We start from the raw sequence: 20,614 nt of genomic DNA on the forward strand, positions 1-20,614 counted from the left end.
GGTTGTTTAGGTTGTAAATCGCATATCACAGACATGGATTATGGCGTGGGACCGTATGTCTTATTTTTTCAAATAAAGTATTTTATTTAAGCTGTGTCTTTTTTTTTACAATCTAACTAGGGGGTTGGTAATAGGAGTAGTACTCTCTCATCAGTTGACTTCTGTGACCGCCAGTCACAGCTGCTGGCTCACATTGTCATTTGACAGTGTGGGAATCGTAGCTCTCTGACCGCCGGTAATAATCTTACCACTGATCAGAGCCACAGGTGTTTCTCGCTCTGTCATGCAAATGACAGCATGGGAAACAACCGATGTTCAGGTGCCAAACCCGAACAGTAACATGGACTTCCTGGAAAACTCTGTGTTCAGGGTTCGTGGCTGAACACTAGGTGTTCAGTATGGACCCCGAACTTTACTGTTTGGGTTTGCCCATCTCTATTCATGACAGTAACAATAAATTGCAAAAAGTGAACTTTCCACCTTCACTTTTGTCCAACAGTTCAATATATTAAGCAAACTCTATGATAGAAAGCTTACCTCTGCCAAAGGAAAATTAGTTTGAGTAAATGCTGCATTGGCAATGGTCAGCACTGTGTCACTTTTTTGAGATTTTAACTGGAGTAACAATTGGTGGAACTGGTTATGCACATCAGCGACCTGGTTAATTCCAGTTTTTGGTAGCAAAAAAGGAACATATCAGTTTAGTATAAATATTATCATAATATCAATATTCTATTGTTATTGTAAAAGAAATACAGTGTAAAATTAATCATTTGACTGAATAGTACCATACCTTGTCTGTTTTCATTTCTTTTGCAGATAATTTTCCAAACCCTTCTTTTTCTGCTGTTTGGGCTTCTGAGATGTGCAGAACCTGAAAATTAAACAAACAGTGATGTTTAGAAAGGATTCTGTTAGCAGTTTGGGGCCTGCTAAATTGTTAACGACACAAGATTGTTGTTAGGCGTTGGATTTCTGTCGCTGCACAGCGAGAATCCCGAGCCTAACTTCCAGTGGTCTCCCATTCCTCTACAGCCACAGAGGAGGTTGCTCAGCAAACTCGTTGGTCCAGGAACTCTGCCCAGACCAGCGCCATGGGTTTGCTTGCTGCTGCTGCCACCTCTGGCGCAGCTATGACAATACATGCTGCTCAGCAGCGAGATTCTCCAGGGACTAAGTCCCCATGTCGGACCACTGAGCATGCCCGTGGAGTGATCTCCCATTGGATATCGAAGGTCACGTGCTCAGGTCCTTCTCCTGTTCAGATTGGCCCATCCGAGAAGCAAGGACGGTCCCGGACGCTCGCGGCTATAAAAGGTTAAGGATAAGGCTGTATTTACAGACTATGTGGAGTGAGTGATGTATGCACGCATGAATGTCTCTGGTGAATGACTCATTAAGAAACCCCTACCCTTGGTATGCATGTGTTGTGCAGCCTAGCTTGCTAGCTCACAGGCTTAGGCATAGGTATGACAGAGGTTGAGTCAGGCATCAGTCCTCACCAGGGACTCGGCACACCTCAGTGCATGTGCTCCATAGCCAGCGTCTATAGCGGCAGTCACGGCAGCGACGCCACGCGTTCAGTGTGCCTAGAAGGATTCTAACCCCGTGTCCTTGGGGTAGAGTTCTGTGGCCGTACACTGTGCGCTCTTTTGGCCGGGCTCTGTGAGCTTAACAGGCTCCGGCATCTACGTTCAGCGGTTGTGTGGCTCTGTGCATTAACAGAGTTCGCCCCTGTTCACATTGGGTGACGTAACCCACGTGTGACTGGTTTCACACTGCTTAATTCTTCCGCCATTACTTAGCAGCAGTGTACCACCTCTGCACGGTGGACCCCGGGCTGCGAACGCACCAACTATTTTATAATTTGGTGCGTTCCGCCAGCCCTAACAATTGTAGACCTTCTGAAGTTGAGTGAATTGTTGTTAATCTAAGACTGTGTATCGCCATATCTTGGAGCAACTTGGGACCATTTATTGTCATCTGCATTATATGACAGAGGCACAAACATTTCAGTTGCGGATGGTGGCACAAAACTTGAGAGGAACGTTTCTGCAGAATAATAGGTTAAGTTGAGGACCACCATCTTCCCAGTCAATGGCGGATCTTAATAGGGGCGGATGGGGCGGTCGCCCCGGGCCCAAGGTTTTTTGGGGGCCCAGGGGCAGGGGCGGGCTGGGCCGGGTGGCAGAGAGGCAAATGCCCCCCGGACCGCTCCCCCAGCACCTGTACAGGGCCGGCCGTGCCCTGTGCTGTGACGCCGCCGGCAGCAGACAGCCGCCCGCGTCACATTCTATGAGGGGCCAGGAGCTGTGCACGGCCGTCACCTTGACGGCTGCTCAGCTCCGGCTGTACTTCCGGGTCAGATGTCGGGTGTGCGCGATGACGTCATCGTGCACGCGCCGACATGTCCCGGAGGATGCTGAAAGCAGAGGCACTGCTGGGGAGCGAGCCGGCTGTGAGCTAAGTATGGGGAACTTTTTTTATTTTTTTTTATTTATAAAATGAATTAAATGGGGGAGGGGGTGAGTGGGGGCTGTACACAATGAAGTGGGGGTGACTGGGGCCTGTATATGATGAAGGGGGGGTGACTGGGGCCTGTATATGATGAAGGGGGGGTGACTGGGGGCTGTATATGATGAAGGGGGGGTGACTGAGGGCTGTATATGATGAAGGGGGGTGACTGGGGGCTGTATATGATGAAGGGGGGGTGACTGGGGGCTGTATATGATGAAGGGGGGTGACTGGGGGCTGTATATGATGAAGGGGGGTGACTGGGGGCTGTATATGATGAAGGGGGGTGACTGGGGGCTGTATATGATGAAGGGGGGGTGACTGGGGGCTGTATATGATGAAGGGGGGTGACTGGGGCCTGTATATGATGAAGGGGGGGTGACTGGGGGCTGTATATGATGAAGGGGGGTGACTGGGGGCTGTATATGATGACGGGGGTGACTGGGGGCTGTATATGATGAAGGGGGGTGACTGGGGGCTGTATATGATGACGGGGTGACTGGGGGCTGTATATGATGAAGGAGGGTGACTGGGGTTGTACAGGATGAAGGGGGTGAGTGGGGGCTTCACAGGATGAAGGGAGGATGAGTGGGGGCTTCACATGATGAAGGGGGTGAGTGGGGCTGCACATAATGAAGGGGGGGTGAGTGGGGCTGCATATGATGAAGGGGGGGTGAGTGGGGCTGCACATGATGAAGTGGGGGATAAGTGGGGCTGCACATGATGAAGTGGGGGATAAGGGGGACTGCACATGATGAATTAAGGGGTAAGTGGGACTGCACATGATGAATTAAGGGGTAAGTGGGACTGCACATGATGAATTAAGGGGTAAGTGGGACTGCACATGATGAATTAAGGGGTAAGTGGGACTGCACATGATGAATTGGGGGTAAGGGGAACTGCACATGATGAATTAAGGGGTAAGTGGGACTGAACATGATGAATTGGGGGTAAGAGGGACTGCACATGATGAATTGGGGGTAAGGGGGACTGCACATGATGAATTGGGGGTAAGGGGGACTGCACATGATAAATTGGGGGTAAGGGGGACTGCACATGATGAATTGGGGGTAAGGGGGACTGCACATGATGTGGGGGTAAAATTAACTGCACATGATGATGGGGGAGTGGGGCTGCACATGAAGTTGGGGGGGAAGGGGACTGCACATGATAAAATGGAAGGGGGGATAAGGGGCTGCAAGTGATGAAGCGGCACTGCAGATGAAGTGAGTGGGTGATAGGGGACTGCAATGGATGAAGTAAGGGGACTTCAAATTAAAGTGGGGACATTAAAGTGGATCCCCTATGGCCAGGATCACGTTGGGCGATTTTGTGCATATTGGCCGTAGGCCTACAGCTTATGTGCAATGTCTTTTTAGGCCATGTCCACACGTGGTGGAATGGTGGCGGGTTTTCCGCATGGACCCGCGGCAAACCAAGTGCTGCGGTCCGAACGGCTGTCAATTCCCGCACGGGGACCGCAGCGCTCAGGTGGGAAGGGGGGTACAGGGGCCCAGGTTTTATGAACAGCCCCGGGCCCATAGTCCACTTAATCCGCCACTGTTCCCAGTACTGGGTCACATAGGTCGATGTGTTTTGCTATGACCATTGAACTCTGCACTACACTCTGCGAAGTGTGTAAGGGAGATCTCAATCTGAGCATGCACCGCCCCCGTCAGCCATTTTCCTGGAGGCCACCGCATCGCAGCAGATTGAGATCTTGGCAACGAGATCTCATTCCAAGATCTTGGGACAAGATCTCGTTGCAGAGATCTCAATCTGAGCATGCGCCACCCCCAGCAGCCATTTTCCCGGAGGTCACCACATCACAGCAATGGATGTGCTGGGCCTCCGGGCTTTCACAAAGTGCCAGCGTTGTTAGAATCTGTTCAGTTTGTGACTATCCGCCATTTTCTTGTAGTGTTCTGGCTGCTGGTCTTTTTCCTCTGGTGCTGGGTTTGTCTTGGGTCAGGTGATTGTATCACCTTTTATTAACCTGCACCTATCTCCCATTCCTTACTGGACCACAGTGTTAATTCGCTTGAGTTCCGGCTTGGAGCTTTGCCTTCTGTGTGTTTAGTGCAGTGCTGGGACCTCTGGTTCTGCTAGTCTTAGGCTGGTTTCACATTCGCACATTTTACATGCAGCGTACGGCGCCGCTAAGCCCTGCCCCCTGCCCGCTCCATGCCCGCCCCATCCGGTCATCGCCTCCTACTATCGCACACGGCTGCATGCGATCTGCGCACCCTATCTTTAGCATAGGGTGCGCAGACCATGCGCTGGCCATGTGCTAGTAGGATTTTGGCGTGCGCTGCACACTTTTGAAGGTGCGGCGGTGTGCGCCGAACGCTCCATGTTGCATTTTTTCGCACCTTCAAAAGTGCGCAGCGCATGCCAAAATCCTACTAGCGCACGGCCATCGCACGGTCTGCGCACCCTATGCTAAAGATAGGGTACGCAGATCGCATGCAGCCGTGTGCGATAGTAGGAGGCGATGACCGGATGGAGCGGGCAGGGGGCGGGGCTTAGCGGCGCCGTGCGCTGCATGTAAAATGCGCGAATGTGAAACCAGCCTTAGTCTCTGTTTTCAGTTTGTTTCTGCAGCCTTCTCTTTGTTTTCTTCTAGGAGGTGACTCGTTTTTGTACCCAATCCTTAGATCTTTCAGGGACCCCCTTTTCCCTATCTATAGGTCTTCGCTTGAGCTTAACCTAGGATCGTCGGTGGGTCTATTCGCAGGAATGTGTTGCCCACTCCATCGTAGTGTATTAGCCTAGTCGTAGTGCAGGGTCAGTTTTCCCCCCTCCTACCCTATTCCTGTGATGCAGATCCATAACAGTTTGTCCAGCCCGAGAAAGTATAAAAAATTTAAAAAAAACCTCCCGGATTTCTGCAAAAATCGTTCAGGATCTCGCTCAACGCCTGCAACGGTTAACATTGGAAGTTGCCAGCTTACAACAGCACGTGAGTAATTGCCCAGGAGTCTGCCCTGAAGAGTCTAAGGTGGGTTTGCCTGAATGTTTTTCTGGTAAACGACAGGATTTTTTTTGTATAAAAATGCATGTTTACTTTATTTTCGGCTTAGACCCAGGTCTTCAGGGGCTGAATTACAGCGTGTGGGGATTATTATTATGTCCTTATTGTGAAGGGAGCCGCAAGTATGGGCATTTTCATTGCGTCAAGATGAGACTTGTTTGGTGTCAGTAGAAATGTTTTTTTCTGCTATGGGGTTAATATATGATGATCCGGATCAGGCTGCTACAGCTGAGGCTCAACTCAGACGGCTGAAACAGGATTTTGGTGACGCTGAGGGATATTGTACAAAGTTCAGACGATGGTCTGCAGAAGTCAGCTAGAATGATCCAGCACTCAAGAGTCAGTTTTTAGCAGGTCTGAATTACAGGGTTAAAGACTTACTCATTGCATACCCTGCACCTGCTACACTTGAGGCTGCCATGCAGTTAGCCATCAGGGTGGATAGAAGATTGAGAGACAGGCAGAATGAGGAGAAGGCTTCAATTCTGCTGGGTCCTGTCACTCAAGAGACGCCCGTGGACTATGGGGAACCAATGCAACTTAGGGCGATGTCCTCTCGTTCCCAGGAAAGGGAGAGAAGGTTCTCTGAGGGGCTATGCCTTTATTGTGGTAAGACTGGCCATTTTATCAAGCAATGTGAAGATTGCATAAATCAGGAAAAGAAATTAAAAAAGGGGTCAGAGTAACCCTCCCGTTCGTATTGCATTTTTACGCTCCGCAGTAGTTTCTTTTTCTGGTAGTTCTATCTGTCATGGTCATACTATGGATTTTCAAGTAATGGTGGACTGTGGGTCTGCACTCAATTTGATCGATCAACAATTTCTAGACAAGTATAAGATTGAGTCTGTACCTTCATCCTCCCCTTTTTCTGTAGTGGCGCTTGATAACACTCCGCTAGAGCATGGGTGCGTTTCTCGAAACGTCACCGGTTTTCCACTCACTGTGAATATGGAGCACCAGGAATCTTTAGATTTGCTTGTACTTGATAAATTGCCTTTTCCACTCATCCTGGGGTTACCCTCGTTAAAAATGCACAATCCTGTACTGGACTGGTCATCAAATACTATAAGATCCTGGGGTCAGGGGTGTTATGGGAAATGTTGTGATGTACACATTGCTGCTGTGGTGAAAAATGAGCTACCTGAAGCCATTCAGGAGTTCTGGAAAGTATTTTCTGAAGTTGAGTCACAAGCTCTACCACTGCATAGAGATTATGATTGTGCTATTGAGTTCGTCCCAGGTGCTATTTTCTCTAAGAGTAGTTTATTTAATCTGACAATCCCCGAGAGGGATGCCTTAAAGGAATACCTGCAGACTAGTCTTGCTGCAAGTCATAGAAGACCCTCCAAGTCCCCTGTGGCTGTGGGATTCTTTTTTGTCAAAAAGAAAGATGGGGGTCTTAGGCCGTGTCTGGATTTCAGGGAGATTAAAAAGATCACTGTGCGCAATCCTTACCCCTTGCCGCTAATTCCGGATTTGTTTAACCAATTAGTTGGAGCCAAGTGGTTCTTGATTGATCTCCGTGGGGCATATAATTTGCTGCAGATTAAAGAAGGCGATGAATGGAAGGCAGCCTTTAATACCCAAGAAGGTCATTTTGAGTGTCTAGTAATGCCTTTCAGCCTTACAAATGCTCCGGCGTTCTTTCAAAATTTCATCAACCATATTCTGAGGCCATTGATCGGTAGGAGTGTTATCGTTTATTTGGATGATATATTGATCTACTCGCCCGATCTGGAGTTGTATTGGCAGAGAGTCCACGATGTTCTGCAGATTATGAGAGAAAACACACACTTTGCTAAACAGGAGAAATGCGAGTTTTCGGTACAGAAAATTAGCTTTTTGGGGTACATTGTTTCCAGTGATGCGTTTGAGATAGATCCGGTGAAGGTTCAGGCGGTATTGGAGTGGCCTAGACCTGAATGCTTGAAGTCAATTCAGAGATTCTTGGGGCTAATTATTACAGAAAATTCATAAAGAATTTTTCTGTTATCGCCAAACCCCTTACTGATCTGACTAAGAAGGGTGCCAATACTGCCCAATGGTCCCCTGAGGCTGTTAAGGCCATTGAGCATCTCAAGGAGAAGTTTAGCTCTGCTCCTGTTTTGATCCAGACAGAAGAGGCTAAGCCCTTTCTGGTAGAAGTGGATGCCTCATCAGTAGGAGTGGGGGCTGTTCTGTCACAGGACGGAGAGGATGGGGTACATCCCTGTGCATTCTTTTGTAAGGCTACTTGCACACTTGCGTAATGAGGTGCAGCGCTCGGCCGCTGCTAAGCTCCGCACCCTGCTACGCTCCCTCCAGTCAGCTCCTCCTGTGGGCGCATGAAGCTGCATGTGACCTGCGAACCCTATATTTAGCGTTGGGTACAAAGGCCGTGCGTTGGTATGCTTTCGCAGCTCCAAAAGGGCGTATGCTCCAGCAAAAGCATACCAGCACACGGCCTACGTACCCAGCGTTAAATATAGGGTATGCAGGTCACATGCAGCATCATGCGGCCATAGGAGGAGCTGACCGGAGGGGGCACGGCAGGGGGCAGAGCTTAGCGGCGGCCGAGCGCTGCACCTCATAATGCAAGTGTGCAAGTAGCCTAAGAAATTTTCAGAGGCGGAGCTCAACTGCTGCTGTTGGGAACAGAGAATTGCTGGCTATTAAGCTTGTGATTGAGCATTGCCGATATTTTTCGGCGCTAGACATCCTATACAAGTCTTTACTGATTATAAGAATCTGATCTATCTGGATGCTGCTAAATGTTTGAATGCTAGTCAAGCAAGGTGTGCATTGTTTTTTGCTCGGTTCCATTTCTCTGTGACATATATCCCTAGGACAAAGAATGTTAAAGCTGATGCTTTGTCTCGAAGTTTCTCCCCAGCGGTTAATACTGAAAAGGAGGAATCTATTCTGCAGAAAGGGGTGGTGGTGGCAGCTTTAGGTTCTGAGTTGGAAAATAATATTCTTAAAGCCCAGGATGCGGCATCAACTAACACTCCGTATGGGAAATTATTTGTGCCTAAAGCCCTGAGGAGAACTTTGTTTACGGAATGTCATGAGTCTTCCAGGGACTGCCGAAACTAGAAAGTCAATCGGTCGGAGTTTTTGGTGGCCGGGGTGGCTAAGAGAAATCATCAAGTGGGTGCGTCAGTGTACCGTGTGCGCTAGGTGTACGGCTTCTCATTCTCCAGCGGCAGGGTTTCTGTGCCCGTTAGAGGTTCCTAGTTCCCCGTAGACGTATCTTGCAATGGATTTTATCACCGACCTGCCAGTCTCTGAGGGTTTTTCTGTCATCTGGGTTGTGGTGGGCCGGTTTAGTAAGATGTGTCATCTGGTCCCGTTCAATAAATTAGCCTGCGCTAAGACACTTGCCAGGGCATTTGTGAAAGAGATTGTCAGACTCCATGGTGTTACCACGGACATTGTCTCCGATAGGGGACCACAGTTTGTGGCTCGATTTTGCCGTGCCTTTTGTGACAGACTTAAGGTTCATTTGTCATTTTCGTCGGGTTATCATCCGGAGTCCAATGGACAGACCGAGAAGAAGAACAATGACGTTGAGCAGTTTTTGAGATGTTTTTTAGCAGACAATCAGGAGATGTGGTCGGAAAATCTACCATTAGCTGAGTTTGCTCTCAATAATCATGCGTCCAATAATCCAAAAGTTTGTTTTTACTGTTACACTTCAGAATAAAAATCTTTAAAAAAATTTTTTTTAAGTAAACCGATCTCTCACATTTCACTTTTTTCGGGAGCGCCGGCATCAGACTGGATTTTTTTTTCTTTTGTCTTGTACCTGCGGACGACTGAGGATCGTCCAGTTGACCAGGAGCTGTGCAGCAAACCAATTAATTGGGACCTTGGTTTGGGACATTCCCCCAGGGCCAATACGCTGTTCCTTCAACCTCAACTTGGTGAGTGCATCAGCTTTGTATTTTTATTTGGGACATTTTTAATATTGCACTTAGATCCTGCGCGGTGCTGTCCCTTTTATATTCCCTATCCTCAGGGTACTATATGAAAATTGTTATATATAACTTGTTTTTATTTCTTTTTAATTTTAATAGTAAAAATATAAACTCTAATTTCTAAGGATTGATTTACCTTCTTTATTTGAGCGGATGACTCTCCTCTGGACCCAAGCAGCAATAATGACAACATTGTAGAGATACTTGCTGGTGATATTGCAATGTTTTTATCACTCTCTAAGATCCTCAATTCATTGTTAAGGTCAAGTGAAAGTTGATTGATGCTTTTGCTGATCGAACCCATTGTGTTCTAACTATTCAACATATGAAAATAATGATAGTTATTTTACATTGTATGTACTGTATATTATTATCATTACTATTATTTAGCTTCAAGCATATTCCAAGTTTGGACACATTTAATACAGAGAGGTGTTATGCACTGTGCATCCCAAATTCCAGTTCTCATAAATCTCCCACTATCTCATAATAATTTCTTACATCCTCCACTAGAGGGAATTCAAGGAATAGAGATTTTACAGCTTTTTTTTTTAATCCATGTGTTCTGAACGCCATCTAGTGGTGGCTGCAGGCAACTGATGTTTTATCATTTGCTTTGTGAATGGAAACCGGGTGTTTGCAGTTCTGTTGAATAGATTTATCAATTTATTCTTGCTATAAAATACTTTGAAACATGGTTGTATGTTTCAGTGATGGTAAAAAGACATGGTTAGTCCTTATACCAACTTTATGGAACATATATATCACTCATTTTCTGAAATTTGAATAATTCTGGAAATAGGACATCTGAAATCTGAATAATTATGGAAATAGGGCGGACCTCAGATCTATTTAGAAAAGTGTGTCAAAAGCAACCAAATACACTGTGCTATGAATATATATATATATACACTGTGTATATGTATTCAGACCCCTTTAAATTTTACACTCTGTTTCAATGGAGCCATTTGGTAAATTCAGAAAAATTCATTTTTTCACATTAATGTACTTTTCGGACCATAAGGCTGGTTTCACATTCGCGCATTTTACATGCCGTGCACGACACCGCTAAGCCCCGCCCCCTGCCTGCCCCATCCGGTCATCGCCTCCTACTATCGCACACGGCTGCATGCGATCTGCGCACCCTATCTTTAGCATAGGGTGCGCAGACCCTGCGCTGGCCATGCGCTAGTAGGATTTTGGCATGCGCTGCGCACTTTTGAAGGTGCGCCGGTGTGCGCCGAACGCACCATGTTGCATGTTGGCGCGCTCGGCGCACCTTCAAAAGTAGGAGGCGATGACCAGATGGGGCGGGCAGGGGGCGGGGCTTAGCGGCGCCGTGCGCTGCATGTAAAATGCGCAAATGTGAAACCAGCCTTAGACGCACATTTCCCTACCAAAATTTTGGAGGAAAATTGAGGTGCGTCTTATAGTTGGAATATACTTACAAATACTGTGGCAGCAGCAGGAGTCTGGCAATTCTGCAGCGGCCCTGGTCCAACGCTGCCGGGCGATGATCACACTCCCTTCCTAGGCTCGTGCGGCTGGCGCAGCAGGTGCGGCAGGTACGGTGGTGGTGCCCTGTGGTGCAGGGGGGAACTCCGCCGGAATTTTGTGAAAGCCCGGAGGCCCCGCACATCCATTGCTGCAATGCGGTGGCCTCCGGGAAAATGGCCGCCGGGGCAGCGCATGCTCAGATTGAGATCTTAACAACGACATCTTGCCCCGAGATGTCATCTCCTGACTGAGATCTTGGGACGAGATCTCATCACCGAGATCTCAATCTGAGCATGCACTGCCCCCAGTGGCCATTTTCTCCATGGCCACTGCATCGCATTTGTCTATATAAGACTTCACAGCTCACAGTGCATGTCAGACCAAATGAGAATCATGAGGTCAAAGGAACTGGCCAAAGACAGAATTGTGGTAAGTAGAGTTGAGCGACTTTGGTCGGATCGGGTTTCGTGAAACAAAATTTGAGTCGAATGAAACTGGTCCGACTAGGGCAAAAAAAGTCGGAGTTTCGTCTGAAACCCGACCCAATGCAAGTCAATGGGAAATAAAAGTCGGCATTGAGCGGGTGACATTCATCCACTCAATGCCGACTTTTATTCCCCATTGACAAGAGTGGAGTAAGCATGGGGGCCAAATTTTCACCGTCACTGGCAAACATCGTTATGGCGCATTGGGAAGAATTATTTCTATATAATGACGATAATCCTTATAGTAATAAAATTTTATGGTATGGTCGTTATATAGATATTGCTGGTGTGGGGGGTACACAGGAGGAAGCAAAGGAGTTTGTCAATTATATTAACAACAATGGGTTTAATCTAAAATTCACCTTTTTTCATATGTTTTTTTCCATTAATTTTTTGGATTTAACTTTGTCTGCAGATACTGATAAACATCTGGTAAATATCTCCCCTTTTTACAAACCCACAGCAAGTAATTCTACTCTCATGGCAAGTTCTTGCCATCCTAAGCATGTTGTAAAAAAAATCCCTTATGGGGAAATAATAAGACTAAGACGTAACTGTAGCAATCTCTCTACCTTTTTAGAGGAATCTAATAAAACTTGCAATAAATTAATCAAAAGAGGATATCCAGAAAAGGACTTAATCCGGGCCAAAAACAGAGTTACCAATATGAACAGAGAAAGTCTTTTAAAAAACAAAAAATTAAAGCCAACTAATGCGGCAGGCTTTTCTGGTGTTACTTTTACAACAAATTATAGGTCTCAGAATTTGGTTTAAATGTATTCTAGTCCCTAATGGATTGATTTTATGCACCGAATGTCTGCTCTTTTGGATCCAATTGTTGCTCTATTTCACAATAAGTGTTATTTTCTTAACTAAAAAGTTGCAAAAATGGGTAAAAAAAAAGCATTTTTGATTTTGTGCTAAATTCTTGAACCATGTGTACCATTTTGAAAAATGTGGAGCAAAAAAAGTCAATGAAAGTCCCTAGGCAAAAAAATAAAAGTGACTTAAAGAAATGCGAATGTTGAATCGATCCATTTATATGTGAGTCCAGCACGTTGCAATTCACAACTACACCAGTTATACTGCTGTCTTATCTTTATATTTTATAGATCAAAATGTATTAATTTAATGAGCAATTTCAAAATGCAAAAAAAAAAGTTTTCCTATTGTAATTTTCCCTTCAGACTCAAAGAAGACTATTTTATTCTTTAATTTTGTAATTTCTTTTTCACTTATTGATTTCTGAGAATAGCTGGATTGCTGTTTTCCCAGTATAACAGAAGTACAAAAGAAAACTGGCTTATCCAGTACAGGTGTGTCAGAAATGTGTTCTAACCGTACATCAATGTCTCACCTGTCATGAAATCATCACCTACAAATATAAATGAAGCCTTTTGTTAGGGTGGCGGAAGAATGTATAAAAATAAAACATATAGAAACATGTGAACACTTCAGATATAATATATTAACTAGCTATGAACCCGTTCTTCTCCCATCCTGGTATGTGCTGCCACCCTCCTATAGTGGTACGCATAGCACCCCTCAGTCCTATCCTGGTATGCATTGTACCCTCACCCCCCAATCCTAGTATGCATGGTACCCTTCATCCCCTAATCCTGGTATGCATGGTACCCCTTTTCCCCCAATCCTGGTATGCATGGTACTCCCTCATCCCTATCCTGGTATGTATGACCCCCTATCCTGGTATGCATGGTACCCCTCATCCCCCAATCCTGGTATGCATGGTCCCCTCTCCCCCAATCCTGGTATGCATGGCCCCCTCACCCCCTATCCTGGTATGCATAGTCCTCCCATCCCCCAATCCTGGTATGCATGGTACCCCTCATCCCCCAATTCTGGTATGCATGGTCCTCTCACCCCCCAATCCTGGTATGCATGGTACTCCCTCATCCCTACCCTGGAATGCATGGTCCCCTCACCCTCTACCCTGGTATGCATGGTACCCCTCATCCCTCAATCCTGGTATGCATGATACTTCCTCATCCCTATCCTGGAATGTATGGTCCCCTCACCCCCTATCCTGGTATGCATAGTCCTCTCATCCCCCAATCCTGGTATGCATGGTACCCCTCATTCCCCAATCCTGGTATGCATGGTCCTCTCACCCCCCAATCCTGGTATGCATGGTACTCCCTCATCCCTACCCTGGAATGCATGGTCCCCTCACCCCCTATCCTGGTATGCATGGTACCCCTCATCCCTCAATCCTGGTATGGATGGTACTCCCTCATCCCTATCCTGGTATGTATGGTCCCCTCATCCCCTATCCTGGTATGCATGATACCTCTCATCCCCTAATCCTGGTATGCATGGTACCCCTCATCCCCCAATCCTGGTATGCATGGTCCTCTCACCTCCCCAATCCTGGTATGCATGGCACCCCATTCTTCATCCTGGTATGCATGGTCCCCTCACCCCCCAATCCTGGTATGCATGGCACCCCATTCTTCATCCTGGTATGCATGGTCCCCTCACCTCCCTTTTCGTGGTATGCATGGTCCCCTCACCCCCCTTTCGTGGTATGCATAGTCCCCTCACCTCCCCTATCCTGGTATGCATGGCCCCCTCACCCCTATCCTGGTATGCATGGTTCTCTCACCCCCCGATCCTGGTATGCATGGTCCCCTCACCCCCTATCCAGGTATACATGTCCTCTCACCCCCCAATCCTGGTATGCATGGCACTCCCTCACCCCCAATCCTGGTATGCATGGTCCCCTCACCCCCAATCCTGGTATGCATGGTACCCTTCATCCCCCAATCCTGGTATGCATGGTACCCTTCATCCCCCAATCCTGGTATGCATGGTACCCCTAATCCCCCAATCCTGGTATGCATGGTACCCCTCATCCCCAATACTGGTATGCATGGTCCTCTCACCCCCCTATCCTGGTATGCATGGTCCCCTCACCCCCTATCCTGGTATGCATGGTACCCCTCATCCCCCAATCCTGGTATGCATGGTACCCCTCATCCCCCAATCCTGGTATGCATGGTACCCCTCATCCCCCAATCCTGGTATGCTAGGTCCTCTCACCCCCCTATCCTGGTATGCATGGTCCTGTCATCCCCCAATCCTGGTGAGCATGGTCCTTTCACCTATCCTGGTATGCATGGTACCCTCATCCCCCAATCCTGGTATGCATGGTCCTCTCACCCCCCAATCCTGGTAAGCATGGTCCCCTCACCCCCTATCCAGGTATGCATGGTACCCCTCATCCCCCAATCCTGGTATGCATGGTACCCTTCATCCCCTAATCCTGGTATGCATGGTACCCCTTTTCCCCCAGTCCTGGTATGCATGGTACTCCCTCATCCCTATCCTGGTATGTATGACCCCCAATCCTGGTATGCATGGTACCCCTCATCCCCCAATCCTGGTATGCATGGTACCCCTCATCCCCCAATCCTGGTATGCATGGTACCCCTCATCCCCCTATCCTGGTATGCATGGTACCCTTCATCCCCCATTTCTGGTATGCATGGTCCTCTCACCCCCCCCATCCTGGTATGCATGGTCCTGTCATCCCCCAATCCTGGTAAGCATGGTCCTTTTACCTATCCTGGTATGCATGGTACTCCCTCATCCCTATTCTGGTATGTATGACCCCCTATCCTGGTATGCATGGTACCCCTCATCCCCCAATCCTGGTATGCATGGTCCTCTCACCCCCCTATCCTGGTAAGCATGGTCCTCTCACCTCCCCTATCCTGGTATGCATGGTCCCCTCACTCCTATTAAAATTACACACATACAAAAAAAAAAAAATCATTTATACTCACCCTTCTTTCCTGTGCTCCAGCGCTGTCACCACATTCTGCTGGAGGCTGGGGGAGGAGTCTGGCGCCGGAGTACACGCATGCCCATAGCGCTGTCCGGCGTCATATTGCTGAAGACACACTGCAAGTGTGTGTTCAGTAAAATGGCGCCAGATCGCGCTATGCGCATGCGCGATTCCGGCCGTACTCCTGCCCCAGTCTCCGGCCAAAGAGAAGCGCCGCGGCAACGCTCCTCCCGGTCAGGTAAGTAAGTATGGCGTCGGAGATGGCGGTATGCAGTGTGTATGGTACCGCCATCTCCGGCGCCATACACACTCCTCACCACTGGCTGCCTCATTCTGTCTGGAGCTAGACTGCGCAGGCGCGTCGCACTTGCGCAGTCTATAAAGACTTCGGACAGAGTGACGCTTACAGCGTTATTATAGATAACTGGTATACAAGAGAAACAATACAGATATTCATGGACATTATTACTCTTTATTTGGCTCATCAATAAGTGCATAACAAAGCATACAAATAAAAGCTATAAAGGCTTATACATCGAAGCAAAGGTATACAAGTACTTTTCTGCTTTCCTTCAAGTGATTATCCAAAAATAATATACCAGTGATTTAGTAACAAAAAGTACACATCTTGTACACAAGAAAGTCTTTGAAGGGAATCTGCCAGCATTTTTTTGCTAATTAATCTGAGAGCAGTATAATATAGGAGCAGAAAGCATGATTCAAGTGATGTCATTCAGTAGGTTGTTTGCTGTAGTTTCAACACAATGAGTGTTTTATCAGCAGGAGATTATCACTGCAATACTAGGTGAAATGAGGATGATTGACCTCATGGAGATCAACATCCAACACTGCGGAGACACCATCACGTGTTTCTCAACGCAGTGATTCTAGAGCACTGCCCCCATCCTTTATGGGAAATATGCAAAATATGCAAAACAGAAGCCGCGGAGACACCATCACATGTTTCTCAACGCAAGCAATGACTAGCCAGGTCTTTCCCCGGGAAGGAACAACCACGGGAAGGGCAGTCTCCAATGAAGGAAACCACCTATGCCAAAACATGGTATCCATCCACAGACAGCTGGTTTCCTACTCCACACTGAAGAGGGTCAAATACCCCGAAACAGCTGTCTGTGGATGGATACCATGTTTTGGCATAGGTGGTTTCCTTCATTGGAGACTGCCCTTCCTGTGGTTGTTCCTTCCCGGGGAAAGACCTGGCTAGTCATTGCTTGCGTTGAGAAACATGTGATGGTGTCTCCGTGGCTTCTGTTTTGCATATTTTGCATATTTCCCATAAGGGATGGGGGCAGTGCTCTAGAATCACTGCGTTGAGAAACACATGATGGTGTCTCCGCAGTGTTGGATGTTGATCTCCATGAGGTCAATCATCCTCATTTTACACAGTCTTCTACTAGGCATTGCTCCTACTAGCCAGTTTCCTACTCCACACTGATGAGGGGCAAATACCCCGAAACAGCTGTCTGTGGATGGATACCATGTTTTGGCATAGGTGGTTTACTTCATTGGAGACTGCCCTTCCCGTGGTTGTTCCTTCCCGGGGAAAGACCTGGCTAGTCATTGCTTGCTTTGAGAAACATGTGATGGTGTCTCCGCGGCTTCTGTTTTGCATATTTTGCAGTACTAGGTGATCTCATGCAAGCTACTCCAGCTAATCTGGTAACACAGCCATAACCACTGGTTAGCAGCTTTCGACGTTGTACAGAGAGAGCTGACAATCAGGGATGTGGGCGGAGTTATACAGGGCTCAACATTCATAGCACTGCCGCGGCTTCTGTTTTGCATATTTTGCAGTACTAGGTGATCTCATGCAAGCTACTCCAGCTAATCTGGTAACACAGCCATAACCACTGGTTAGCAGCTTTCGACGTTGTACAGAGAGAGCTGACAATCAGGGATGTGGGCGGAGTTATACAGGGCTCAACATTCATAGCACTGCTGCATCTACAGCAGAAAATATATGGATTTTATCAAAGCTGCACAAAGCAGTCTAGTAAGTGTCACATTCCTGGAATCAGGGTCTCTGCCCTTACATCATGCAGCTCCCAGATGAGATTACATAGCAAAATCCTGCTGACAGATTATTTTTAATAAAAACTTGAAGTAACAAGTTTTAATGGTACTTTATGGTATTTTCTTTTTCGCCAACTTTGTTTTCTTTCCCTCATTGATTTTAAACAAAACATTTTCATTTTTCATGCAATGTTATAGGTTGTGCTTTTGATTTCACATTGTTTTCCTGTGCAAAGTTGGAACTGGATCAAAAAATCCAACTAGTTACCAAAACTATAAGGCCCTGATTCATCACGACTGGGCCTTTTCATTACACTTATTCTTTTTTTTTTTAGAAATTAAAACTGCATCAAGCTTTGTTGTTTGAATCTGACTCAAGCACGGTTTATAAACCAATAAAAAAGTAGGTGAAGCAGAAGTCCAGCGATTAAGGTGGCACGACCGCTGAAACGCTTATGATTTTAAATGCACTTTAAGTCTATGACTGTCACTGGTAGGAATTACCCTTTTTTGTGTCTCTGGATATAAAGATGGATTTTGGACTTATGTGCTTTTAATGAAAATGGAATAAAAGTTATTTTTTATGGATATCACCCTCGCTGGACTTCTGCTTCACCTTCATACTACTTGCAGCACTGCATGATCTGCACGGGGGGACTGGAGAGGAGGTGAGCTGATCTTTATTGCTTCTATTTTAATAAAAAAGTAGCTCTTTGTCTTATTAACACATGCTGGGCAGATTTTACATTATTATTTTTATGATTATTAGATGACATGAGCAAATAAGAACAATTATTGCTCACAACCGCATCATATTGATTCTTGTGGATTTTCAAATTGATACAATTGTGTATTCGGTTAAAATTAAATGTGTGCTTGCATGGCACGAAATACTGCAGATGATACTACTGTTTTGACATTTGCTCACACATTTTATATACCAAATTATTCTCAACTGGATTTTATTGGCTTATATGGAACTAAGGGCTCGTTTATACAATTGCAATATATGGATGTGTCCTGTTCGGACAGCACACTGACCAGGTTTCCAGGTGACGGTCTTCTCTCGTGGACTAAGTGGCCATGTGAAAAAAAATAGATCTGCACTGTATATTGGATGAGACTTGCCCATTTAGTCTACGAGTGCGTAAAAAAAAATCAGATCCCACAGAGAACCTTCGTACTCCATCCATTTTTTATAGATACATTGCTATTATTCATTTGTAAATTATACATGAAGATATATTTAATTATGTACGTTTAAAAATTTTGATGTATAAATACGGATGGCGCATGGACATAAAATATGGATACACATAGATGAAAATCAGCCGAGTTTTCTGGACGAAAATTGGACAATATTTCATATGCTTGTCTGACCCCTGGCCTAAGGGGTCGATCAGATGTGCAAATTACACGGACATGTGCTGTCCTTGTGCTCTGCAGACTACACATGAAGAGCAGACATACCCATTATAATTCATGCTTCACAGCATCATGCTGCTCCAAAGACATGACTGTGCAGCAACGATGATGTGCATAGCAAGATATTCTTTGGTCAGTATTTTGCATCAGTTTTTGTAAGCCAAAATTTGCAGTGGAAGAATCAGAGGAAAAGTATAATAGAAACACGTCACCACTTCTGTATTTATCACCCACTCCTGGTTTTGACTTAAAAGTACTGAGGGAAAATACTGACCAAATACTAAACGTGTGAATGTGGCCTTAGAATGCATTGCATAAATAACTTATAGTTTAGTAAAATGAATAAAGAAATAACATTTTTTTTTTCAGTGGTAAGGGTAGTCTTAAATTAATATTTATCTAAATTACATTTACATATTGACAAAACTTAGCCAAAGTTTGACTGTTTTTAGATCCACACACAATATACATTTGGTTACATTGAAAGAAATGAAAATTATATTTACCTTCCCACAAAATGCTGAATATAGAATGATCCAGTTGTGCAAGACAGCACAAGCTGCCCAATATATAGCCATCTTTACCACACCCAGAGAATGTGTTTTATGCCAGTTTAAACACAATTAAAATGTAAGAACCCTTAAGCTGATGACATGTCAGTACTTTCCAAATTCTGAATTCTTTAATTTTCCAGAGTATAAAAATTGTAAAGGGTTTTTGCCAAGTTTTTAAATTTAACTTTCTGTTTACTGAGAGAGAGCCTTACTACTGAGGCCCCTACTAATTCCAAGAACGAGGCTCTGCAATACCTCTTATGAATAAAGTGTTGAATGTGCATGTACATCTCTGCTTTATCCATCAGTGTGGGACTGCTGGAGACAGCAGAGCAGATAATAGACATTAAATTGAGTGGTGGTGCACATGCTTGATCCATCTTAATTATTTTATAAAAATATATTTTTTATGTTATCTGTCACAATTAATTTTTTAGTCGTGAAAGCTCTGGTAATGCTTTAATTCAAAGGTTGTTTCTACTTTTGGGCTAGCGTAGGTTGATGTCAGTTTTCTTGCTGGCAGCTGCTTTGTTGCTGGTGTAATACCATGGCCGCCAGGGGGGGTACTCACTGTGCTGGAGGCTGTTTCATCTCCGGTATGCTGATCACTTTGGGGACCCAAATGACTGCAGACAGAGGCTGGAAACAATTTAACAACTCTGTTTTATTCTCTTCAGGGCACAGCATGTCCACAAGGCTACAGGACTCTTTACTCGGTAACAGCAATACATCTTCATCTACAGCAGTACGTTACTTCTTCCTTCACTTCACACGTATGAACCACACAGACAAGCTGACACATCACATGGAGCACGATGAACATGGAACACTTCCCTTCTTCCAGAGCCTGACTTCAGCCCACGAAGGTACCTGACTTATCCATTACAGCTCACCCCTTTACGGCACTGTTGCTCCTGTATGTTTCCTAGGTTCGCAGCTCACTAGACTCTCCACAAAGCCACCGTACTCCAGCTGCTACTTCCACAGGGGGCTCACCCATGGATCTCCCTGGCTTGCACTTCTCCATACACGGGCTGGAATCAATAGACTGGCTTGGGTTGCCATTTCAACTCTTCCCTTACTAGCTGACTGGACCGATGAGACTCCTTCTTCCATCTCTCTAGCCTAACAGTCCCCAGTCTCTGACTGCAAGGCTTCCAGTACCACTACGTACTGGCTACTGCTGTAGGCACTCCGCTGTTCTTCACTTCTGTCCTGTGTCACTAACCCAGGCTCAACTGACTTATTGGATGGAAAACTATCTCCTTTCCTCCTGTCTAGCCACTCCTCTAAGTTAACTCTCA

General features: G+C 46.0%; 1 protein-coding gene across 4 annotated transcripts in view; it reads right to left on the reverse strand.

Annotated features, from left to right (window-relative positions):
* Window positions 1–19,335, reverse strand: part of LOC141052853 (serpin B4-like) — a 58,161-nt gene extending 38,826 nt beyond the window's left edge. Inside the window, exons 1-4 of one of the 4 annotated variants that reach the window (XM_073550158.1) lie at window positions 19,263–19,326; window positions 9,644–9,821; window positions 794–874; window positions 538–657 (exon numbers count right to left, since the gene is read on the reverse strand). In XM_073550158.1, the coding sequence (XP_073406259.1) occupies window positions 538–657; window positions 794–874; window positions 9,644–9,811 (369 nt within the window). In that variant the 5' untranslated portion in view covers window positions 9,812–9,821; window positions 19,263–19,326. Of the gene's footprint in view, window positions 1–537; window positions 658–793; window positions 875–9,643; window positions 9,822–19,262 lie in introns of all 4 variants that reach the window. The other 3 variants (XM_073550159.1, XM_073550160.1, XM_073550161.1) reach the window with 3 other exon arrangements.
* Between the last annotated feature and the right edge of the window lie 1,279 nt (window positions 19,336–20,614).

The sequence above is a fragment of the Dendrobates tinctorius genome, unplaced genomic scaffold (assembly GCF_039654945.1).
Source record: "Dendrobates tinctorius isolate UK_male_01 unplaced genomic scaffold, ASM3965494v1 ptg000163l, whole genome shotgun sequence".
Taxonomy (NCBI): domain Eukaryota; kingdom Metazoa; phylum Chordata; class Amphibia; order Anura; family Dendrobatidae; genus Dendrobates; species Dendrobates tinctorius.